This window comes from Notolepis coatsorum, assembly GCF_963971535.1.
Source record: "Notolepis coatsorum genome assembly, chromosome: 9".
Taxonomy (NCBI): Eukaryota; Metazoa; Chordata; class Actinopteri; order Aulopiformes; family Paralepididae; genus Notolepis; species Notolepis coatsorum.
In genome coordinates this window covers 68,197,798-68,224,256 of record NC_140173.1, presented here as the reverse complement: position 1 = coordinate 68,224,256, position 26,459 = coordinate 68,197,798, and the positions used below count along the sequence as shown (strand labels likewise).

The following is a 26,459-nucleotide window of genomic DNA, read 5'->3' as shown; positions in this document are numbered from 1 at the left end:
AGCCAAACTTGGAAAATCGATATATCGAAACTTTGCGACCACGTTTCATGTTTATTTCGAGGAAATAATTTATCGCGATATTTATCGTTATCGTTTTATCGCCCAGCCCTAAATTCTATAATATTTAGAGTTGTACGCTTCTCCGGCATGGCGGTTGGGAGGAGAAGTCAAGGCAACATCATGATATCGGAGGCGTTCAGATTTAAACTAATTCCTCTCTCATTAACAAGTAGCAATTCATGCTAGCAGGTGATCAATCAAATCTCAAGGTGGTTAGACGTTTTTGAACCAATCAAATCAAATGAGGCGTTGAGAAGTTCTTCCATTGCTCATCGACCAGCCGGCTCATTATGGATGTTAACACTTTGGTGTCAGATTGTCACGGTCAGGCTAATTGACTCATTCATTACAAGTGTGATTCTGGTCCTATGTGGTGGAGATCCTTCAGCAGGGATACATAGTGTGGTTGACCCAAACTTGTCTATTATGTGCTAGACGGATCTTCATGATCAATAGGTTTAATAGTGAAACATATATACAAAGTACATGTAGGTAGGGGTGGACGGTATGGTCTAACATTTATATCACGGTATAATTTGAAGCATAGACTGTAACGGTATATATCACGGTATCTGGGTTTCAGTTAGAATTTTTTTTGCCTGATAGGCAGGCTATATAAAGTGACATCCTCAAGGCATGTAGATTTATAATATTTTAACTTAAAACTAGGCTACTTTTGCGTATACAGTCATTATATTCCAAATAAAATAAGTCCCGAGTCGAGACTCCGTGCTGCTCCCAACGAATCCCAATAGTATGCAACTGCAGAGCCGCAGAGCAGGGGCGCTTTCAGGTCCGGTCACAGGCCCGCTCAACAGCGCCCCCCACCCAACGGCTGAATTGCCAATGGCTGAATTGGAGTATTGCACTGTGCAGGCACAGCTGTCCAGCTCTGCGGCTCTGCAGCTGCATGCTTATCGCAAAATCCAGCATCCAGCTCCCGCTGCCCAGCCGTCGTTATCAGAACACTACACACATATCATAATGTTCACAGCAAACTGTAGTTGATCACCAGGTATGTTTTATTAACGTAGAATAATTCATTTTTTTTTATCCACTTTTTCTCCCATTTTCTATATTTTCTCCCATCCCAATTTCGTATCATCCAATTCAACCCTCCCCTGTCACGAACGCTGTTTCTTGCCTCCCACAAGCCGGCTGCAATGTGGACTAAGTCATACATAGCACAAGTCCCCTCCGGTACTTGAGGTAACAGCAGTCGCATCTTTTCACCTGCGCAGCTCGATCTCTCAGTGGTGAGGAGTAACGCGTGGGAGGCTCACGCTGCCCCCGACACTTCCTGATTCCACTGCGCAGGCGCACCAACCGACCTGTAGGAGTCGCTGTCCACTACGCCCGATCCCCACCCATCAGTTTCCCACCCCCTAATACGGCCAATGTGTATTAGTACGGACGACCAGCTAAACTGAAAGCAAATGTGGAGCGCTGGGCTCGAACAGGCGAGCCCAGCGTCTCCAGATTTTGTGGCGAGCGCCTTGCCCACTACGCCACGTAGCCGCCCCAACGTAGAATAATTCATATAAGAAAAACGATAGGGAAATCTTACCTTTCTCCACTGGTTAAAAATGCCAGGAACTGAAATTGAAACTTGCTGTGCGCCGCGGTGATATGTGTTTATTATGAAATGACAATTGCGTGTTGACACGCCCACTGCGCGAAGCCTCCTAAATAACTTTTTCCAGTTTGCACATATCTATTATCTATGACTAATTCTATCTATTTTTAGGGGCAAATGCGAGTGAAATAGTCACGCTGTGGTTACATGACGTCATTGCTATTTTAGAGCTGCTCTACCGGTTACAAGGTATAGTCAAAATCCATACCGTAGAGCAAATTCATACCGTTTATACCGTATACCGTTTATACCGTCCTACATGTAGGTTCATTGAACTTGGGCTAATAGGAGTGCTCTCATCATGGCCAGCTAGCAGACACTGAGGGAGAGAAGGAGACACTGAGCTTGCAGAGCGTAGGGGTATTGATGGTGTGTAGTTAGGGGATACAGAGCATAGGGGTCTTGAGGGTGTGTAGTTAGAAGATGCAGAGCGTAGGGGTCTTGAGGGTGTGTAGTTAGAAGATGCAGAGCGTAGGGGTCTTGAGGGTGTGTAGTTAGAGGATACAGAGCGGAGGGGTCTTGAGGGTGTGTAGTTAGAGGATACAGAGCGGAGGGGTCTTGAGGGTGTGTAGTTAGAAGATGCAGAGCGTAGGGGTCTTGAGGGTGTGTAGTTAGAGGATACAGAGCGGAGGGGTCTTGAGGGTGTGTAGTTAGAAGAGGCAGAGCGTAGGGGTCTTGAGGGTGTGTAGTTAGAAGAGGCAGAGCGTAGGCGTCTTGAGGGTGTGTAGTTAGAAGATGCAGAGCGTAGGGGTCTTGAGGGTGTGTAGTTAGAGGATACAGAGCGGAGGGGTCTTGAGGGTGTGTAGTTAGAAGATGCAGAGCGTAGGGGTCTTGAGGGTGTGTAGTTAGAAGATGCAGAGCGTAGGGGTCTTGAGGGTGTGTAGCTAGAAGATACAGAGCGTAGGGGTCTTGAGGGTGTGTAGTTAGAAGATGCAGAGCGTAGGGGTCTTGAGGGTGTGTAGTTAGAAGAGGCAGAGCGTAGGGGTCTTGAGGGTGTGTAGTTAGAGGGTACAGAGCGTAGGGGTCTTGAGGGTGTGTAGTTAGAAGATACAGAGCATAGGGGTCTTGAGGGTGTCTAGTTAGAAGATGCAGAGCATAGGGGTCTTGAGGGTGTGTAGTTAGAAGATGCAGAGCATAGGGGTCTTGAGGGTGTGTAGTTAGAAGAGGCAGAGCGTAGGGGTCTTGAGGGTGTGTAGTTAGAAGAGGCAGAGCGTAGGCGTCTTGAGGGTGTGTAGTTAGAAGAGGCAGAGCGTAGGGGTCTTGAGGGTGTGTAGTTAGAAGATGCAGAAGCGTAGGGGTCTTGAGGGTGTGTAGTTAGAAGATGCAGAAGCGTAGGGGTCTTGAGGGTGTGTAGTTAGAAGATGCAGAAGCGTAGGGGTCTTGAGGGTGTGTAGTTAGAAGAGGCAGAGCGTAGGGGTCTTGAGGGTGTGTAGTTAGAAGATGCAGAAGCGTAGGGGTCTTGAGGGTGTGTAGTTAGAAGATGCAGAAGCGTAGGGGTCTTGAGGGTGTGTAGTTAGAAGATGCAGAAGCGTAGGGGTCTTGAGGGTGTGTAGTTAGAAGAGGCAGAGCATAGGGGTCTTGAGGGTGTGTAGTTAGAAGATGCAGAAGCGTAGGGGTCTTGAGGGTGTGTAGTTAGAAGATGCAGAAGCGTAGGGGTCTTGAGGGTGTGTAGTTAGAAGATGCAGAGCGTAGGGGTCTTGAGGGTGTGTAGTTAGAAGATGCAGAGCATAGGGGTCTTGAGGGTGTGTAGTTAGAAGATGCAGAGCGTAGGGGTCTTGAGGGTGTGTAGTTAGAAGATGCAGAGCGTAGGGGTCTTGAGGGTGTGTAGTTAGAAGATGCAGAAGCGTAGGGGTCTTGAGGGTGTGTAGTTAGAAGATGTAGAGCGTTTTGTTTGGTGCAACCAAAAAGGATTCTTCCACAATCGCAGCCGTTGACAATACGTTCCTTTAGTTGCCTTGTTTGATTTAAGGGCTACATGTATGACCTGCTGGTCTGGTCTGTGTCCACAGTGTCTGCGGGCCATGCTGAAGCTCATGTCCGAGTGCTGGGCCCACAACCCCGCCTCCCGGCTCACCATCCTGCGGGTCAAGAAGACTCTGGCCAAGATGGTGGAGTCACAGGACATCAAGATCTGACCCTCCGCTCCCCGAGCCCCGCCCTCCATCCCCCCTCCACCCCCCCCCCCCACCCTCTGTCCCACCACGCCTGACCGAGAGAGAGAGAAGAATCCATAAATGTCTCCCGATGCTGAAAATGTCTCCCATTTAAAGATGGTGAGGAGGAGGAGGAGGAGGAGGAGGAAGGATGGATGGATGGAGGGACGGACGAGAGATGAAGATAAAAAAAATAAAAGGACCCTGTCTCTGGGCTGACATCTTGGATCCTGAACTCAGTCTGACCCCCGATGGACGGACTCTGCTGCTGCTTGACGCTGCTGCTCAGCTCAACACACATACAGACTGGGAGTCCACTCTTCTACCTCTCCATCCCCCTCTCTCTCTCTCTCTCTCCCTCTATGCCCGAGGAATATACACTTGGTCACAGAAAGCTAAAAGTAGCGTGTCTTGTCGATGCTTTCTGTGAAAGCCGAATGTGATGCGGATGATTTTGTCTGAAGGGGGTGGAAGGAGAGAGAGAGAGAGAGAGAGAGAGAGAGAGAGAGAGAGAGAGAGAGAGAGAGAGAGAGAGGGGGGGGTGTTGCTCCAGATGGTCGTTCAGCCAATGGGACGGGAGTTGGAGAACCTTCATGAGGGTGGGGGGGGGGGGGGGGGGGCTCTCTGAAACACCACTGTTAGGAAGTGGAAGACACTGCCCCCTGCCAAACCACCTCGCCCCCCCCCCCGGCACCTCGCCCATCCGTTCATCCTTTGTTCATTTTGCCTGTTTTAAAAGGAAAACAAAATGTTTTAATTGCCAACAAATGTTTTTTGTTTTTGTTTTAGTTTTTCTCTTCAGGACAGTCGTCTCCTGCCATATTGAAATATATCTCTGCTCTTAAAGTAGAGTTAATTATAAAATAAGGTACTATAATTATATGTGAATTTAAATGTGTAAATAAATGGCGTTGATGGATGCCGTGCCTCGTGGGAAAGACGGAGGAGGAAAGAAATAACAATATGCTGCAATGGTTTTCACGTCCAGCGGACTTCAGCAACAAAAAAAACTAAAAAGAAAAGGCTTTTTGAGAGCTTTGAGCGAGCCAGACAAACCAAGGACATTCTAACAGATGGAAACTTTAATTTGCCTTAAAGTCACTGCTCGGTGTGCGTCCTGCACGCTAGACCTCAACTCATCTTCACAAAGGTTGCTTTTCTCTAGTGTGACGACAGACTCCGAAGCTGTCTTCACCTCGTGTTTAAGTAGGAAGTGAGACTGTGTCCCGTCCCTTTTAATTTTTGTCTCAAAAATCTTTTTTTTATGTCTTGTGCTGTATGTTTGTTTGTTTTGGGGGGAGACGAGTTCAGAAGTCTGAAAAAGGCCTCCTGTATTTGGGCCACTATGCGCTCTGGGTAACTGGCCATGAGCTCATTCCAATAAAAACAAAAACAAACATACTGTAAACTACTAACGAGTCGGTCGCAGTCAACCAGCACCTGCTAACGGGTCGGACCCTTTAGCTCAGCTGGTTAGTGCGGCCACCTGTGGATCCTAGGGTCCCAGGTTCATATCCACTTGGTTACAGTATTAATCCACATTATCGAGTCCACATACCGGACATGGGCCTCGGGTGGAATTACATTTTGAAACTTTAAATTTACCTTTTCAAAGCCACACTATGGAAGGTCGGCACCCTGTGGCCGTGAGAGTTAACTGCACCGTGTTTATCAACATGAATACGAGAAACGGAAATTATTTCTTCTTTGGATACCGTTTAAAAATGTGTCATTTTACGTTCTAAGCCCTACAGATCTGTAACCTTTTTACAGATTGTGTTCAGTTCAGAGGCCATTGTGTTTCATGCATCAACCGTTGGGAGAGGATTCTCTTGTTCAGCCCTTGATTTAGCTGCTAAAGAAGCCATGTTTTTTTTCATTAAATAGTTCCACAGTGTAGGTTCAAATAGTTTGTGTTTTTTTTATTTTGCCAAACTTCACAGTTAAGCCAAACGACTCTGCTGCTCGGTGTGGCAGCCTGGAACACACCAGTAGAGGCCTTGCACAGAATAGTTGGATTGCCCATTTTTCCTCCATGTTGGAAGAGACGGATATGTGCCTGACAACAGTTGCTACGAGAAATACAGTGTGTGTGTGTGTATATATATATATATATATATGTGTTTAACGGTGTTTTATTACTAGAACTTGTATACAAGTCGCAGTGGAAGAGTAATGATGCTTTCCCAATTTTTGACTACCACTGCACATAAATTAGGCAGCCATGTTGGAAGAAAGACAACGACAAAAACAATTCTGTGCGAGACCTCTATTAACTGGTTTCACTATCGACCACACGCCACGGTTTCCTAACCGTAAGCATTTGAGACATTATGTGATGGTTCCCTCAGACTCTCCCAGGCTGTCAGAGTTAGTAAACATCACCAAGGACCACTTGTGTTTAATACAAATATGCAATATTTTATTAAGTTAAGTACAAATATATAGCTTACTTAATGCTCTGATGACACGGTGACCATGGCGCTGTACTTGACGGTCGACGCTCGGGTTTATCCGTCGTGCTTCCTCAGGTGCAGTGTGTAGGACGCAAGGCACGCGAGTACAGAACAAACCGTGGCCTGATCTCCTTTACAACAGTTGACCTATGACCCCCTGCGGTGTCTACTTACTTGTCTGTACTTGGGCGTGAATTCAAATATATACAAAAATAACAACACATTCCCTTTTTTTATGCAAAGTTACAAGCAGATCTGCTGCGACCGCGGCCAAAACGTATCTAGTGGAAGCATGTGATGGAACAGATCTATAGTGGAAGTATGTGATGGAACAGATCTATAGTGGAAGTACGGGATGGAACAGATCTATAGTGGAAGTATGTGATGGAACAGATCTATAGTGGAAGTACGGGATGGAACAGATCTATAGTGGAAGTATGTGATGGAACAGATCTATAGTGGAAGTACGGGATGGAACAGATCTATAGTGGAAGTATGTGATGGAACAGATCTATAGTGGAAGTATGTGATGGAACAGATCTATAGTGGAAGTATGTGATGGAACAGATCTATAGTGGAAGTATGTGATGGAACAGATCTAGTGGAAGCATGTGATGGAACAGATCTATAGTGGAAGTATGTGATGGAACAGATCTAGTGGAAGCATGTGATGGAACAGATCTATAGTGGAAGTATGTGATGGAACAGATCTATAGTGGAAGTATGTGATGGAACAGATCTATAGTGGAAGTATGTGATGGAACAGATCTATAGTGGAAGTATGTGATGGAACAGATCTAGTGGAAGCATGTAATGGAACAGATCTATAGTGGAAGTATGTGATGGAACAGATCTATGGTGGAAGTATGTGATGGAACAGATCTATAGTGGAAGTATGTGATGGAACAGATCTAGTGGAAGCATGTAATGGAACAGATCTATAGTGGAAGTATGTGATGGAACAGATCTAGTGGAAGTATGTGATGGAATAGGACACTTGGGACAGAATTTACTCTGGACTTTGTGCCACCGTGCATTGATCAATGTCTCTGCTAATCAGCGGTGAGACCAGTCGATGTCTCCCCCCCCCCCGGGGTCCTCGGTCAGACGTCTCTCCTCCCCTTTCGTCCTGCCTGTCCTCTGTGTCTGTGCCATTTATCTCAGCCGACGTCGGTCCGTGTGCTTCTCTCTCGTTCTCACTCTCTTTCTCTCTCTCGTGTCTCTTGTGACAAAATGCATAAAGCGACCTGTTCTCTCTCTCTCTCTTGTTTCTCTTGTGACAAAATGCATAAAGCGACCTGTTCTCCCTCATAGCTTTAGCAGTACTTGTGATTTGCACGCACGGTGATGTGTGCACGTGTCGGCTCATGTGCATGTTTTGCTGAGATCACATGTGGGTTGTTGGATGGGTCTGAGAGAAAGATGTGTGTGTGTGAGAAAGCCGTGTGTCCTCTGTGAATTAAGCTAACCATACATACGTTAGGTATTTAAAGAGAAATACTTCACACAAGCAGTAACTAGTGTTTCCTCTCTTTATAATATGCAAGAAAAAAATCCATATAGAATAATCTCTAATATGTAAATCTTAATTGTCTTTTTTTTTCTTTTTTTTTGTACAGCATCTGTTTGGTGCCTTATGAGTTTATCAAGGAAAGAGAACTCTGTATCTGTCCAATGTATCCATTTTTAAGTAAATAATCTTATTTTAGTACACAAAGTGTACTTGTGTCTGGTGTTGGGTTCTTTACTAGTCCTCTTCAGTGTTTAGTGCCGCCACCTCCTGGATAGGCAAGGTACTACATATTTGGTGAATTTGGTGAACTTTCGTGAATTTTTTACTTTGAGGACTCGTCCGTTTCTCACAGCTGTTACGATTATGGCAATATTCTGTTTGCCTGGGTTACACACTTCTTACTGTTGTCGCCCCAGACAGCAAAGTGATTTATCAACAGTGCCTTGACAAGGGTCATGTTTTTACATAATGAAAAGGTTTTGGTTCAGTAGATAATAGACCATCCGTTTGGCTATTTATAGTCGGGCGATATTTGTGTCTATGAATGTCCCTCCATTACATGTAAAAACAACATATATATATATATATATATATAACTCTCAGGCCATAACTCTCTAAAATGTTATATACACTCTCACTCCCCCTGTGACATAACAGCAGCTAGATCAGTTAGCTTGCCCATAGATAGTGAGGGTCAACATTCACAATTGTCCCACATCAAGCTCTGTCCTCTTTTCAGCATCCTCCAATCTCAGCTGTTGCAGAGGGAAGCAACAGTCGTGATTGGAGGATCAAGGAAAGAGGGCGGCGCTTGAGGGGTCAATTCCCCCTATTAAATCGTAATCATAAAAAAGATAGTGATTCACAGAGAAGTGATCCCAGACCAGTACTTGGGGGTGGAATGAGTCAGAATTACAATACATGCTAGCATGTTTTGACCATTTGTGACCGAGCCCAGCAGTTCGTGGCACAAGTCTCCCTCTGTAATTTTTTCAGATTTTACAGAATGTAAGCTTTCAAATGACGTGTCATTAGGGGTGTAACGATGCATCGATTAATCGAAATGCATCGATTCTAATGTGACGATTCAACTGCATCGATTTGAAAATGTTAGAATCGATTATAATCGAAATGTTTTATTTTTTGTGTATTGTTTTTATTTACCTATAGTCCATTCATGCTGAGTGAATCCGTTCCCCCAGCCACATTTGTGTATTCAAATTTTTTTGGGGAATTAACTGATAGAAAATCTATCGGAAATTAATCGAATCGAATCGTGGTCAAATGAAGAGATTTCATGATGCATTGAATCGTTGCCTGAATAATCGTAATAGAAATTAATCTCTGTGAGGTCGCATCGTTACACCCCTACGTGTCATACATTGAAATCTGAACATATTTGAAGAAGATATGCTTATTTGAATCTAGTTAAACCTCAAGTCTCCGAGTGGAGAAAAACTGAAAATCCAATCTAAAGTTTGGCTGCATTTTAAGGCAGTCAAAAAACGGCCTTTTTTACTATAGGTTTTTACTATTTAGAGATACTATAACTGTTAGCTGTTACAGTAAATATGTTCTTAAACATTCAAACTGATAATATGGAGGGAAAAAAAACATTTCATTAATTTTCTCACGATCTGACTTCCAGACATGAGTCTCTTACCGCTGGGCCCGGTCACATTTGGTATAAGAAAACGTTACTAGATTGTTGGAAGATTCTCATCGTGTTTTGCTCCCAATCGTGACTGGCCGCCACAACGGTTCTAAGGTCAGAGTTCAACAGTGTTTGTCCTCAGTGGACTGAAGCGTCCCTCAGGTGGACGGACGGAGCAGAAACCCTGCGAACACATTGTCTGGTGAATCAGCCACAGTCCCCTCCTGCAGTTCAAGACGGACCTCCTCCCCCTCCCGCAGGGACAGGAGGCACGCCCGGGTGACGGGCCCCTCCTCCACCACCTCCTCCCTGTGGAGCGGGACCACGCCACCCTGCTCCCTCCGCAGCCCGGCCCGCACCGGGCCCGGCTTCAAGTCTAAGGTCAGCGCCAACGCGTAGGTCCCCTGGACGGGCGCTCGGAACCCCCCGGGCCTGGAGAACACCTGGCCCTCGTTCAGACTGGCTTCAAACAGCAGCTGGCCGCTCTCCCGGACCACGTGCGGGGAACTGGCGAGGAACAAGAGGGGGATGTCTCCTAGTTTGGGCAACGCTGGAACGAGGCCTGGGTGAAGGAGGAGGATGGGCAGGAGTTTTAGATTAGATTCAAATCTATTGTCATACAGCACAAGCACAGTACAACAGAATTATGTTTGATATCCAACCAGAGTGCAAATGTAACAGTAAAGTGCAACAGTAATATATAGCTGATTAAACTGGGTACCAGATTTGACTTGTATTATTATTAAGGCTGTCAAATATATCGCGTTAATATCGCGTTAACTCCCGATTCTATTAATGCCACTAATTTTTTTAACTCAAGATTAACTAAAAAAAAAAAATGTTTTTTTTTTTTTTTTTTTTTTTTTTACTAGACTTCACTCAGGTGTATTATTGATGCTCTCATTGATACTATGTTTGTTTCTGAAGTGTGTGTGTGTGTGTGTGTGTGTGTGTGTGTGTGTGTGTGTGTGTGTGTGTGAGATATAGAGAGAGGGGGGTGAGAGAGATGAGGAAGAGGCAAAAGAGAAAAAGAGCTGGGAGAGTGTGTGTGTGAGGGAGAGAGGGGTGTGTGTGATTAATCAGCCCTTGTGTGTGTGAATGTAACAAGTTCCTAACGTTTTCTTTCCCCTATTATTTCATGCACACTTTATTCATTGTTTTAAATTATTATTTTCTTTTAAGTTATTTTGTGCATCACTGTTTTGAATTTGATGCAAATTTGCAATGCATGAGGGTCATCCTTTTGTGTTAAATGGCTGCACAAAGCAAGCATTTGTTGACTCGCATGTTGATAAGAGTATTAAAACTTGGAACTTGAAAAAGATCTGTTTAAGGTAAAAAAATGTATTAAAAATAAAAATGCGATTAATTTGCGATTAATCGCGAGTTAACTATGGACAATCATGCGATTAATCGAGTTAAATATTTTAATCGTTTGACAGCACTAATTATTATGTACAGTGATACAGGTATAAAGACACAATGGTAGTAAGTCATACTGGCCAACATCGTAACTAGTAAGGGATATGTATATATATAGTATATCTACACATATGTAAAAAGGATTATATGCAGGTATGTACAGACAAATGTGTATATATGGTAAGAATAAATATATATATACAGCATTATTGTACATGCTATGCTATCGTGCAGAGTTATACACCTGTATATAGAAGGATTATATTATGCAGGTATATTCAGATATATATTTATATATGCAATAAATATGAATATATAAATGTGTGTATATATTTGAATATGTGTGATCACACTGGAATAAAACTGGTAAAACAAATATATACGTATGCATATACAGCATTATTGTACATGCTATCATGTAGTGTTATGGGTTATTATATTTGATATTTGAATTCGATATTTTCCAAAAGCACATTGAGCCATTCTCCTAACACAAGAGACCACGCCAGCAGGAGGCTGTTGATCTGAACTCAGAATAATTCAGATTATATTCACTAGGGGGCGACATTGTTCATATAAAACTGCTTGTGTTCAAACGATGCCAATACAAGAGCTGACATGATATAGAAGCAGCTATCAATTCAAAGCAATGCATGAACTGCAGTATTGGACCCTGTTGATTGATTGATTGAAAACTTGAGTAACATATTGCAGAATGGGTACAATACAGTACGGCTCAATACACACAATTGTTAAGGGGATGCAGACCAGAGAAAGACTTACATCCAGTACTGAAACACGGTCGCCACGTGACTTGATTGAAAACTTTATTAACAGATTGCAGAATGGGTACAAATTGGTGTACTGCTCATCAATACAAACAACTGCTAAGAGGATATACATCCAATGCAGGGAAGGGGGGCAGCACCCCCACCTGTTGGCAATGAGTTGGAACTGCAACGCCAAGATGTTGACAAATCAATAAAAAAACGTTTCTTTTTTGAGTTTGTGTTTTTTTTGTGATATTTTCTGTGTATCTGACCTGATGCACAAACGCAGCGCACACATTGCGTGACGTGGATTGGGCACAAAGGATCACGGTTGAGGTTGAACAGTAATGGGTAACTTACTACTTGTGTCTCAAAAAAATTCTAAAAAAAGAATATATGATTTCTTTAATGACCCCAAAGCCAAACAACAAAAATACAGTCGACTCGGAGTCCCTGCCGGTGGACACGTACGCCTGTCACTCTAGCAACCCGGAGGAGAGAACGTCGGAAGCTCAGCATCAGCAGCTAGCTAACGAGGATTTAACAACTGCCGAAAGGCAGGGGGGGATTTAGGGAGCATGAGAAGTCCCATCAACACACAGAGGCCGTCAACAAGCTGGCAGCATTAAAACGAACACCGATTAATGCGCTGCTCTCACAACAAGCTGTTGCCAAAGACCAAAATACTGAATGAATGAATGACTTTATTTGACAATATAAAAAATAAACATGTGACAGAAGAGCACAGTCGGGATATACTGCCAAGGATGTAACACAAAAAAGCTCAGAGCTTATTTCCATTGTGGTCCTTGTAGGGGGGTGGGGGAATGTGATGCTTAACACATGCATCATACAAAACGTGACATCACAACACATCACATATACCATTTAACATTTATGTATACAGACTCATACAACATGCAAGGGTGCCTTAAGCTAAGTGTCTAGGTCAAGTATAGTCCCTTTTGAGCCATGTCTTCAGGCTGGACTTGAATCTAACGGCACTGTCTATGGTTTTCAGTTCACTGGGCAGACTATTCCAATAGACAGCTGCTGAATATAAAAATGACTCCTTCCCCATACAGCTCCTGAATCTGACTGGCACAAAGTCAGTTGAGCTGCGCCTTGTTTGGTAAGCATGGGTGTCTCTGATTCTGTTGAAGTAATTGTTAAAGTACACTGGCACTACCCCATGCACTATTCTGTGAACTAGGCACATCCCTATCTGGTTTACTCTGTCTTCCACCTTAAGCCATCTCATGACCTCAAAGTGAGATGGGTCAAGGTGGGTTCGAGCAGGTAGCCTTAGTATTACCCTGATTAGCTTGTTTTGTGATGTCTGTAGTTTTATTTTCTGACTTTTGGGGGCACTGTTGTACCAGGAGCCACACGCATAGTCATAGTGACACTGTATGAGAGCTCCAGCAAGAATCTTCATCGCTGACTGATCTAAAAAATTAGAGATTCTGGCTAGGTATCTAGTCCTGTTATTTATCTTTGTAAGTGCTTGGTGAGCCATGCTTTCCCCTGATAAGCTGTTTTCCAGGACGCAACCGAGATATTTCACAGATGTTTTGTCTGTGAGAACAGTATCTCCTATTCTAATGTTAAAACCTGGCGATTTTCTGAGCCTGACCTTTGACCCGAATAAAATTTACTCAGTCTTCCCCACGTGGAGGGACAGCTTGTTGTGGCCTAGCCAGTCGCTAACCTTCTCTAGTTCTGCACTCAATGTCTGCTCAACCACTTTTTTGTCTTTGTGAGACACTAGTAGGGCGGAGTCATCTGCATATAAAAAAAGGTCACATGAGCAAGCTGCTTTCAGGTCATTTATATACAGTAGAAAGAGGAGCGGACCCAAAACACTCCCTTGTGGGACCCCGCACTCTACTGTCCGAGGACTGGAGAGTACTCCGTTTATATCTACCACCTGTTGTCTCCCTGTTAGGTAGGAACCAATCAATTTCTGAGCTGCCTCATTATGCACATGCACAGACTGTTTTGGAGCTGGCCTTTCGGTCTGTGAAGTTCTGGACTCACTGGACATTCATGTTCTCATGAGGGAGTTTATTTCCACCACCCCTGAGCGCAAGACCACCTTCGGTGTTCTACAGTCTTCTTAACCCTTCACTTCTTGAAATACCTGGAAATTCACAATTTCAGCTCTAGAATGTTATTTTGGTGCTATTTCAAAAGTTATCTAAAATTTTGAAATTTGTTTTAAAAAAAGATTTCCCCCCTGTAAATTAAGGTTAACCGAAGTTTCCGTGAACAGGCCCTCGACCTTACCCTAAAAATGTGGGGGCTATGGGGCATATTTTTCCTTAGGGGGAATATCTATGAAACTTGGCAGACTGATTCATAACATAAAATAAATAATAAAATGTATTGGGAGTTTTCTTGAATATGAAGGCCCAAAGAAGAATAGCGGACAAAACTATATAACTACATGGTACTACTGGGTACTACATGAATCATACTACATGGTACTACATGATCCTACAGGGTACTACACAGGGTAATACAGGGTACTACAGGGAACTACATGGCAATAAAGGGTACTACATGGCAATACATGGTACTACAGGGTACTACATGGCACTACATGGTAGAAGTAATACCTGTGACTGACTAGATGCATCGGGCATATGTCTAAAAATGTACACTATGTCACTTCACCTGAAGGGGCATATGACCGTTTATGGCTTCACCACTTTTTAGCTAACAACAAATCCTGATTTCACTAATCCTATGCAGGTAGGGTGACCAGGTGTCCCCCTTTTGGTTGTACTGTCCCACCATTTGAGACCGCGTCCCACATATTGAGAGGATGTCCCTCTTTTCGAAGCAAAAAGAAAAAATTTAACACAAGACATTCCTGTCAAGTGATAAAGTTTGAATATTTAAAACAGATGTTCGGTGGTAACAAGCCGGCTGCCAGTGCCAAGATGAATGTGGAGAAATATAATTCTGTATTTAATTTGTATTTATTTTGATTTAACCTTTATCTATTTGGTGAAGACAAGTTATTCTAATAAAAAAAATTACATTATCTATCTGTCCCACTTTGTCCCACCAAAATCTTACTGTTGTCCTGCTTTTGGACTTTTTGCATCTGGTCACCCTATATGCAGGTGCAAAAATTAGATTTCTTTTGCTGTGGTGAAAAGAAGGAAGTTGCAGATCCCCAGGGTCTATCCTGATTGGTCAGATGGGATGGTGACAATATCTGTGTCATAGCCTGACCTGTGCTGATTGGCTGGGAATACGTTTTTTTCATAGAGATCCTCCCACCTGGCTAAATATATTGTATGGGGAAGTGGCCAAAAATGGTTACTTAGCCGGTAAAGGGTTATGGAATGAATGAGATAAAAAAAATATTTAAATACATTTATTCTTTATTTTGTATACATTTTGAGTTACTTTTCATAACACGATAATTTACTGTGTAATTAATTAATCTAATTAACGCGATAAACTGACAGCCCTAGTTATTATATGACTTATCTCCGCACTCCCAAACTCTGATTTACTTCCCGCGTCCCTGATCCAATGTACAGTTTCTTCCCATTTGGATGTATATTTTTTTATGATCTCTTTTTACTACACAGTACAGTACCATATATTTGTGTGTCATAAATGTCTTGATGAATTGAAAATGTAGGACCCTGATGTAAACAAGATGGAAATATTTGTCTGGTCTGCAAGCCTCTTAGCAGTTGTTAGTATTGAGCTGTATTGTATTGTACCCATTCTGCAATCTGTTAATTAATAAAGTTTCCAATCAATCAATCAATCAATCAATCAATCAATCAATCAATCAATCAATCAATGAAGACCAGAAAAAGACTTTCATCTTGTTTACATTAGGGTCCTGACTGAAGGGACTGAAGCTGTTTGTACTGGTGATACCACCATGATCTACTGCACTGCAATTAGTTCACTTAGACAAGCATGTTAACGACTAAACATGACTTCTGATGCTGTACAATTTTTGAATTGGCCCTTCACTTGTAATGTTTGTAAACACTGAAGTAACGTAATTACGTTACAGTACTATAGTTATAGATCACTGCACTTCCACGTTACATGCAGCTCGTGAGGGGGGAACACATGAATGACGAGCGCTATCCGTCTCTCTGTTCTGGAGGCGTATAAAAAGTATATTGGCTCATGTCTCCAGCACCCCCACAGCCATAACTACAACCACTCATGTCACGGCTCTAATCAACATTCATCAATTGTATCCCCCGCTCTCTCCCACAAGCTCAAAGTACCGGAAGGGTTGCAGTGTCTATTATTAGATGATTGATAAGTTATGATGAGTTAGGCAATGCTTATTTTACATGTACAAGTAATAGTACAAGGTTAATAAAGGGCTTTGTTTTGTACCAGAACGTGGTTCCTCAAAGACCCATTTTCTAAAGCTGTTTAGACTCTGTTAGCACTTTCTAGAGTAAAAGCTGAGAGTGCCAATTTATTACTTTCATCAGTGCAACGCTTACTATAAATGTCATGTATGTTGTGTATGTCATAAATGTCAATATGAATTGAAAATGGGGGACCCTGATGTAAACAAGACAAACATCTTTCTCTGGTCTGCATCCCCTTAACAATTGTGTGTATTGAGCCGTACTGTATTGTACCCATTCTGCAATCTGTTAAATAAAGTTTTCATTCATTCATTCATACTCATCATTCTTTGAGCTGATTGAGCTCCAAAGCGTGGATTTAAATACGTTAACTTCAAATTAGTCTCAGTGATTGAGTTCTATAACAACAAACTCACCAAGGGGACCGTTTGTTATAACTCAATCACTGAGTTTGTTTTTTGTAATCAATCCTGATTGAAACCCACCTCTCCACGTATCCCTCCTGCTCCGGAGGCTCCCCCTCCTCTTCTCTGCTCCTCTCTTCCTCTCCCTCTTCCCCTCCCTCCTCTTCGCCAGGGCCCAGAGCGTGTCCAGGTCCAGTGTGTCCTCGGATTCCGCCAGAGGTTCTGTGTTGCTGAAGATGTTCTTGAAGACCCGCAGGTGATCCTCCAGGCCCCTCTTCAGCCAGGTCACCTCCGCCTGCAGTTTGGCCTCCGCGCCACCGGAGGGCGCCTCTCTGCTGCCGCTGCCGTTGCAGCCGGCCGGGCAGGGCCTCTCCTCCAGGCCGCGAACCTTGGCCCCCAGCTCCTCCACCGTCTTCTCCAGGCTCCACAGGTCCCCTCCGTCGGAGTAGTCTCTGAGTCTCTCCCCGGGCTGCAGGCGCTGGTGCTCCCTCCGCGGGTCTCCCGTCCTCTTCTTGAGGCCGTTCAGCCAGTCTGGCAGCTGGGAGGAGGGCTGGTCAGCAGCCGGGGCCTCGTCCACGTCCCCTAGGAGCGGAGAGCAAGGAGGGGGCCAAGCGGTCATGAGTTAAAGGAGCTGTGAGTGGTGTTGACGTGTTAGAATAACTGGTCTACATGTTAAAATAATAGCTTGGCTAAATTCCAGCTAAATTTCAACATGATTCAATGTTATTTATACTGACGCTTCAACATCGATCCAACCTGGTTTCTATGTCAGTTTGTTGTCTCGGACCTGCCACAGAACACCTGCAGTGTGAAGTCTAAACATGCCTGATGAACACCTGCCTGCTAATTGGACTGATGACTATTGAAGTGGAACTATTTGTCACAATCCATGCCATGGTTCAGAAACACACAGCCACACTGACAAATTCTCAACGGCTAACGTCTGGATGTTATCTCCCAATATCGGACAATTCACTAACAATATAAAGTCTTTAAGTTCATTATATGAACAATATAAGTTCATTAACTCAATCAGTGGCAATCACGTAAAAAGTCGGCCAAAATCTCGCCAACGGTTGAGCACCAAAACCCGAGAAAAGTCGGGTTTTCGATAGTTTTCATCGTTTTTCCTTTTATTCGATTTTAATATTGTATACACGGACCTCGGTGTATCATTGGAACTCATTCTGAGACCCCGAGATTGCAATGCCGGCCGAATCCTGCTAGGTGGCAGTATCGCCTACCCTTTGAAACCTTATTTCACACTGTGTGTTACATTTTATATGGTCCGGGCGGAGAAATGGTACCCGGGCAAGTGAAAGGCTTCATTCGAGCCACTTGGAACGCGTCCAGCACACTTGATTCATAGTTTGTCCCATTTCATGTCAGGGACCCGATGGGCATCAATACTGGAAATCACGATCAGACAATTGGAATATGCATTTTGGAATACCTCCTAGCAAAGGTAAGGACTATATGACATCAATCCTACTTTGAACCTACAATGATTTCACATCAATCGCAACGATCATAACATACTCCAAAACGTATGCCGTTGCTGACGATCAGAGCATCACAAAACGACCCCCCCCCCTTTGATGCCTTCATGATGAAACATAATACCTATTATATACCTTTGATTTGGAAATAACTCCGCTTCCAGGAATTAGCCCGGATCACTCTGAAACTATACAATATTCACCACGGGATAACACATAGTATTGTTTCCATAGCTATTAGGGGTGGAACGGTAAACAACCGTACGGTACGTACCTCGGTTTTGAAGTCAAGGTTCGGTACGGGTTTTCGGTACAGTGGGAGAAAGTTTGGCTTTCCATGTTCCACTCAGGGGTGATGTAGTGTGTAGTAACTAATTGTACTTGTAGGGCTGTCAACGAATATTCTATATTGAAATTAATAAGTAAAAAAAATTATAATAATTATATTAGATTGTGAAATAAACAGCCCCCGGTGGGCGGTCGTTAGTGGTTAACATACCGCTGTATTCGTTCGGTACACTACACAGTTCGGTACAGTACGGTACACACTGAAACGGTTAGGTTCGGTACGTATACGTGTACCTTTACACCCCTAATAGCTATAATATAGAATATAGATAAAGCTCTGCCAACATCGTGACGCACCGTGAAAATGCCTATCTTTTAAAGTGTGGCCCATTGATAACAGGGATGGGGATACACGCTGGCGCTGAAAGAGTTAAAGACACTGTAAGTGGTATTTACAAATGTAGAGGTTAAGTAGCTCTACATTCTGAGTGACAGCCATCACTGATGTGATATAGAGTGTTTAGTCAGTAACATGGGTATCCCAGTCCCTCCGCTCTGCAGTAAACACAAATCCATTTTATGGTATCCTCTTCTCACTTTATCCAGTCAGGAGAGAGAACTCCACACTGCAAAAACTGTCTGCCAAAAATAAGAAATTATAAATAGTTTTAAGCAAATATGTACTTGAAAAGAAAAAACACTTACAGTGTCTTTAATGAACTTAAAGACTTTATAGTGTTAGTGAATTGTCCGATATTAGGAGATAACGTCCATAATTTAGCCGCCAACGTTGACTCAATATTGGTATGTATGGTATGGTTTATTCTTATTCTTAAAACAATAACATACAGTACAAGTTACATAACACAGTAAAAAGAAGAGAAGAAGAGAGCCTCTCAACACAGAGCTAGCGGTGTTCATTAAAATAATTTAACCGCAGCAGGAGCAAATAGTGTTGCTTTTCCGACATAAAAAAGGTTGTCAACATGAATTCAACATTGATTCAATGTCGATTAAAAATAAAATGTTCAACCTCAACCAAAAAACGACGTGTGTCATTTCAACGTTGAATCAATGTCACTTTGCTATCTGGTTCATTCCTTTACTCCCATTCACAGCTGTTAGATCCCATGTGGTGGACGTCTCCCACAAAGAGAGTGTCAACAACACGTTCCGTTTGAATCACCTCGCAGAGACTTGATGCTGAGCTCGTGTGCACTGATCATCCCCTGTATGAGATGGATCCTCTCCTTCAGGGCCGGGATGGAGTGGGCCTCCTGGTCCGAGACGGGCCATTCCATGAACTCCAGGACCTCCTCTCCCAAGAGCATCTCCAGGATACTGGTGTGGCGGGTGACGTCCTTCAGCAGTGAATTCAAGTATATAATAATAAGAAGAAGAAAGATATGATGAAGAAAATAAATAAATCAATCAACGTCCTGCATAACTTCAGCATTTGTGTCACTGGTATCACTGACCTGCAGCATCTCTTGGTGACGTTTGAGCTTCGCGTCGACGTCCGTCTTGATGCTGGTGAGGTTGTGGTGGAGCGTTGCATGCTGGGAGCGCAGCCTGTCCTCCATCTCGGCTCGATGGCTCTCCAGCAGCCTCCTCACCTCCTCGATGTTCTGGAACGTCTCGTCCAGCTTGGCGTCGAAGCGCTCCTCCGCGGCGTCCGCGGGCCCGGGACCCGAGGCCTCGCGCTGGTTCCTGCCTGAGACAAACCCCCCATTAATGGACCGAGGTGGTGGCCCTCGTGAGCTCTTTGTTCGTTATGTGTAGAATCTGTAAAACAGGCCGTCCTCAGACCAGTGTTGTAGTACTGCGAGATGTTCAGGACTCGTGACTCGACTTGGACTTGATCACTGATGACTCGGACTTGGACTCGAGCATTGACTGCATTCGGACTTGGAAGGTGCAGACGAGGACTCTGACTTGTTAATTGATAAATACAGTTATTTTATAATTCTTTTGGTAATAGGCCCTAATCATTTGGTATAATATATTGCTGGCTAGTGCATTTGTTTGGCTATTGTGTCACAAAGTAAATAAACTCCCTTTGAAATGGTGACTGCTGTGTCATTTTATGTTTAATGTAGACCTTTTTTTATTTGTATGTCAGCTCTTTGACTGCCAGAGTGGAGTGGACTCAACCTTGATGACTCGGACTCGGACTAGGGTAATGGGGACTCGACTCTGGCTCTTCTTTGGTGGCTCTGACTTGGACTCGAACTCGAACACTGGGGACTCGAGACTCGACTCGGACTCGAGATTTAATGACTCGACTACAACACTGCCTCAGACGGCATGCAGAGGACAAGAGGGCAGGACAGCGGGGGTTTGGCAGAGATATTGTGGCTTGCTTAAATTGTGATGAAACAAAGGAGAATATGAATTATGATTTTTCTTTGCATCTTTGACAGTGAATAACACCATGCTAAAAATGAGCAGACATGAAAAACTGCCACTGAGCTCGTTCAGTACCTTCTTGAGATCATGTCACGTGTACAAAGAATCTAAGGAAATGAATAAAGGGAAGATGATTAAACAGAAGGTTTTGTAGATACAGTACTGAATTCTGCCATCCGCACCCATGCAATTTGAAATATTATTATAGAATATAGAATATGAGGCCTTATTATAGCCAACTTGCACAGCTATGGATCGGGCCAAATCTACTCTTTCCAATGGCAGAGTTCAATTTGTATTTAGTATCACCAGGCGTGCATGAAGAACAAAGAATGAAATCTACTGTATGTACAGTAGGTTTTTTATTCTTGCGACAGCTCCGCCATTTTGAAACTGATTTCAAATAGGATGGTTGCTAAATGTTCACAATAGGGGAGACAAAACTAACTGCGCTCCAATATATGCCAATAACGTTCAGTTGTGTGGTATATAATCCTGAGTAATAAGAGAAATAAAAAAAAATTACATACACTTTAACCTATTGGTAAACAAACGTATTGCTGAAAATATACACTATGACTGCTGTTGTGACATGGTTAGGATGTTTACTCTTGAATGTGTTAAAAAAAAACGATAATTATGTCAGACAGTCTAGAGAGAATGATTTATGACGTGATGTCATTTGCGGTCTGGTACCGGACCGCACGGGTGGAAGAGGTTAACACTACACCATATTTGATCTATTACTAAAAGATGTGTGTACTACATCTCTACCTCATTTTTTGCATTTTGTTTGCATTTTGTACTGTATAATGTATTATATTTACATTTTGTATAGTGTTTTGTCTTTATTCTTTTTACTGTATGAAACACAATCTCAGGAGGCTCATACAGAACCAAGCATTTCACTGTAATGTACGTGTACCTTATTATGTGACAAATAAAACAGAACTTGAACATGTTCCGTGTGAATCACCTTGCTTGTCCCCCAGCAGAGATGTGATGCTGAGCCCGTGTCCACTGATCTCCTCCTGCATGTGCTGGACCCTCTCCTTCAGGGCCGGGATTGAGTGGGCCTCCTGGTCCGAGACGGACCATTCCATGAACTCCAGGACCTCCTCTCCCAGGAGCATCTCCAGGATGCCGGCGTGACGGATGACGTCCTTCAGCAGCGACCTGAAGGAGCTGGCCAGGTGGCGCATCTCAGCCGCCAGCTTCTGGTCACTCTCCCTCAGCCTAGACACCTCCTCCTGGTTCCCTGCCACGGAGCTGCTCAGCTGGGTCACGTTGTGGCGCAGCGTCCTGGTTCTCTCCTGCTCGAAGGCCAGGGACTCCTTTACCTGATTCAATCAGTTAAGAATAATGACACATCATGTATTAAATAACTATTAAACAAATAGTACAATTGTTAAATGGTGCATTTATATAACTCTTTTATCCAAAGCGCTTTACAATTTGTTCGTCACATTCACCCGTTCACTCACACATTGATATGATATGATATACATTATATTGCACCCCTCAACCGCATCCCGGGAGAGAAAGAGAAAACAAACAAAAAAGAGGAACAAAACGAAAAACAGAAAAAATACAGGCAGTCCAACCAATCAGATAGAGAACAGACAGACATAATACACCACACATACAACAATACAAAAAAACGAGCTCATGGATTGTTTATGGCGAATAGGTGGGTTTTGAGCATGGCCTTATTAAAGGTCCGTAGGGTGCTTGCAGATTTTGGCAGGTTGAGTGGGAGCTTGTTCCAGAGGGTCAGTGCTGCGACTGCAAAAGCCCGGTTTCCCTTTGTCACTAGTCTTGTGTGGGGGATTTTTAGGCATATTTGGTTGTTTGAACGGAGGGATCTGGAGCTGGTTGATTGGACCAGGAGTTCTTTTATGTAGGCTGGGGCGAGACCGTTTATGGCTTTGTATGTGAGCATGAGGATTTTGAAATGTATTCGCTGTTTTACCGGGAGCCAGTGTAGGGATACAAGGACTGGGGAGATGTGGTCCCTCATCTTGGTGCCCGTCACGAGCCTGGCGGCTGCGTTCTGGACGAGTTGGAGGCGGTTTATGTGTTTGTCTGCAACACCAGAGTAGAGGGCGTTGCAGTAGTCCAGTCTACTACATTCACACACCGACGGCGAAGGCAACCATGCAAGGTGCCAACGTGCTCATCCGGAGCAATTAGGGGTTAAGTGTCTTGCTCAAGGACACTTCGACATGCTACCCGGGATGAGAGGGAATCGAACCGGGAAACTTCCGATTACCAGGCGACCGCTCTTCCTCCTGAGCCGCTGTCGCCACATTAACACATTCCCGGCCTACCACGTATATTGGGCGCCAGCGATTAACGGCCAAAAACGTAGATCGTTTTCCCTTTTATTCGATTTTAATACCCTATTCAATGTCAGGGAGCTGTATTTTGCATGTAAAAGGCATATTGGGACTCCGAAGGTGCAGTACCGAGCAGATCCTGCTAGTAGCTCTGTATCGAGAATGCAGTAACCCCTGTTCCAGACCGGGTGCCACACTGAAAACTCTTTTCTACTAACCTGAACCTAGGGCTTCACCCGATCGCATTGAATCGTTTTCATAATCGATTCATTATGCTGTGGTGGGTTATGTCGTCGACCAAATGGACATACGATCTACCAGATGGCGATCAAATAATTGGAATATTCTTTTTGGAATCCCACCCGCCACAGGTAAGAACAATTTGACGTCAATTTCAGCCTGATCGTGCATTGTTTTCATAGCCATCTCCCTGATCAGCATATGTTGTGGTAATAACGAATGCCGTTATTGGCAATCAATTAATGAGAAACGACCCCCCCCCTTTCATACATTCATGATGAAACATAATACCTATCATATGCATTTGATTTTTTTATTGTAGCGTGTGTAGGGACAAAACGCCAATGGATTTGGTATAATACACGTTGCAGCTTATAAATAGCCTCTTTTTATTTTGCATCTTGAACGGAAGGTTCTTACTGTCAAATGACCATGATATTGTATCCATAGCTATAATATAACATATAGATTTAGCTCTACAAACAACGTGACGCACAGTGAAAGTGTGTAATGGAAAGCTGGCCCAGCTATAGCTAGATATCGAATGGCCGTAATTTTCCATAAATGTGTTAAACAAATGGTACGGGCGTCCTGGTGGCGCACCACGATAGGCTGCGTACGGTGTGATCGCAACGTCCTGGGTTTGATTCCGGCCCAGGACATGTCCTCTCCCTTCTCTCTACCTCGCTTCCTGTTTCTCACTGTCCTGTCCCCAATGAAGCTGAAATGCCCTAAAAACACATCTTAAAAAAAAGAATAGTATAATTGTTAAAGAACTGTTCTCTGCTCACCTGTTGGAGTCCCTGTTGCAGATCCTCCAGGGCGGGTTCCCAGTCGCCGGCCTGGCCCCAGTGATCCGTCCCGGCCTCGCCGGTCCCGTCCAGGGCGAGGCGGTTGTCGTTGGCCATCTCCGAGATGTTGGCCAGGCCCTGCTCCAGGCGGGACACGTCGGCCTTCAGCGCCTTGCAGTCGCAGTCTCCGGACACGTTGGCGTTCTTGTAGCACAGCGTGAACAGGTAATCCACGTCTGTGTCCATGTCCGCCAGCCGCTGGGCCTGCAGCGTGAGGTTGCCCGCCAGCTCGTTGACGCGGTCCAGCACCGTGACTTTGGCCGCCTCCACCTCCAGGCCCGTCTCCATGAAGTGGATCTGGTTGTTCCGGCCCGTCTGGGCGACGCCTTCCTCCAGGTACTTGAAGCCCTTCTTCAGGTCCTGGATGTTCTCCATGGTGGTCTCCATGTCTTCCACCAAGCCGTTCACCTGGGATGTTACATTCAATGTACGTCGGCATTGTTAGGAAATCTGACGTCTGCATCGCCTCAGAATATCGCTCATGTTATCATGGTAGTGTCTAGATTCCGCAGCCGGGAAGGACATACGTACGGTACATGATTCTCCCCTCTGCAGAGATTAAAACCTTGATCTCCAACCTTTGTCAATCAAGTTGTACATGTTTTAATTGCTTTGTTATACTTACTTTTGTCTCTCCTTGTTGTCTTATTGCTATGACTTTATATGCTGTGTGATTTTATATGCCTTTCTTTGCTTATTTCTGTATGTACACTGGACGTGACTGTAAATAAGGAAAACCTCAGTCGCCTTTCCAGTTTAAATAAAGGTTTGAAATGAAGGTGGGGGAGTGGTTACGGTGGAAGGTGGGGGAGTGGTTACGGTGGAAGGTGGGGGGAGTGGTTACGGCGGAAGGTGGGGGGAGTGGTTATGGTGGAAGGTGGGGGGAGTGGTTACGATGGAAGGTGGGGGGAGTGGTTACGGTTGAAGGTGGGGGAGTGGTTACGGTGGAAGGTGGGGGAGTGGTTATGGTGGAAGGTGGGGGGAGTGGTTACGATGGAAGGTGGGGGGAGTGGTTACGGTGGAAGGTGGGGGGAGTGGTTATGGTGGAAGGTGGGGGGAGTGGTTACGGTTGAAGGTGGGGGAGTGGTTACGGTGGAAGGTGGGGGAGTGGTTACGGTTGAAGGTGGGGGAGTGGTTACGGTGGAAGGTGGGGGGAGTGGTTACGGTGGAAGGTGGGGGGAGTGGTTACGGTGGAAGGTGGGGGGAGTGGTTACGGTGGAAGGTGGGGGGAGTGGTTACGGTTGAAGTAAAAGCTCACCCTCTAAAAAGGTGAAAATTAGAGTTACGGCTTTTGCAGCCAGGTCAAAAAGTGACAATTACCATGGAAACGTCCTTCCGGGGTATGGGATCTAGACACGCAGGATGCTCACCTTCACTGTGTTGTTGATCACCTTGTTGTCCAGGCGCTCGATGGCGTCCCACAGGGCCGTCCGGTCCAGGTCCTGCTGGGGCTGCAGGGGCTGGGGAGGAGGCAGGGGGGACTGGGTGGACTGCGGGGACTGGGGGGTGGTGGACGCCGCTCTGCCCTGGAGCTCCTCTGCCATCTGCTCCTGCTCCTGCTTCATGTCTGCCAGCGTGACGTTCATGACCTGCAGGTTCACCTGATTCACAGACGAGGGTTTCACAGTTTTTTGGTTGTTGTCTTTTCTAACTTTTTCTCCCATCCCAATTTAGTCGTTATGCCAATTCCCTTCCTGGTCGTTGCATGCATTGCCCTACTGTCGGCCTGGGGAGGGTGTAGACGACCACATGCTGCCCTACTGTCTGTCTGGGGAGGGTGTAGACTACCACATGCTGCCCTACTGTCTGTCTGGGGAGGGTGTAGACTACCACATGCTGCCCTACTGTCGGTCTGGGGAGGGTGTAGACTACCACATGCTGCCCTACTGTCGGTCTGGGGAGGGTGTAGACTACCACATGCTGCCCTACTGTCGGTCTGGGGAGGGTGTAGACTACCACATGCTGCCCTACTGTCGGTCTGGGGAGGGTGTAGACTACCACATGCTGCCCTACTGTCGGTCTGGGGAGGGTGTAGACTACCACATGCTGCCCTACTGTCGGTCTGGGGAGGGTGTAGACTACCACATGCTGCCCTACTGTCAGTCTGGGGAGGGTGTAGACTACAACCACATGCTGCTCTACTGTCGGTCTGGGGAGGGTGTAGACTACCACATGCTGCCCTACTGTCGGTCTGGGGAGGGTGTAGACTACCACATGCCTCCTCCAATACATGTGGAGTCGTCAGCCGCTTCTTTTCACCTGACAGCAAGTAATAATAATAATAATAGATTCAATTTGTACCGCACTTTATATTTGCGAGAATCTCAGAGTGCTACAGGAGATATAGACAAAAAGTTAAATGAATAAAACAATTAAAATGAATAAAAACAAT

At 44.7% G+C, this 26,459-nt stretch overlaps 2 protein-coding genes across 2 annotated transcripts in view; one reads left to right on the top strand and one right to left on the bottom strand.

Moving 5' to 3' along the window:
- bmpr1aa (bone morphogenetic protein receptor, type IAa) overlaps positions 1-8,025 on the top strand; it is a 192,912-nt gene extending 184,887 nt beyond the window's left edge. Inside the window, exon 13 of the mRNA XM_084322085.1 lies at positions 3,706-8,025. Within this exon, the coding sequence (XP_084178211.1) occupies positions 3,706-3,831 (126 nt within the window). The 3' untranslated portion in view covers positions 3,832-8,025. The remainder of the gene's footprint in view (positions 1-3,705) is intronic.
- A 236-nt stretch (positions 8,026-8,261) lies between these two features.
- The window catches only part of mmrn2a (multimerin 2a), a 101,881-nt gene continuing 83,683 nt past the window's right edge, over positions 8,262-26,459 (bottom strand). The window contains 7 exon segments of the mRNA XM_084322083.1: positions 8,262-10,034; positions 16,523-17,023; positions 19,415-19,589; positions 19,707-19,942; positions 21,614-21,977; positions 24,008-24,475; positions 25,438-25,668. Of these exon segments, the coding sequence (XP_084178209.1) occupies positions 9,631-10,034; positions 16,523-17,023; positions 19,415-19,589; positions 19,707-19,942; positions 21,614-21,977; positions 24,008-24,475; positions 25,438-25,668 (2,379 nt within the window). The 3' untranslated portion in view covers positions 8,262-9,630.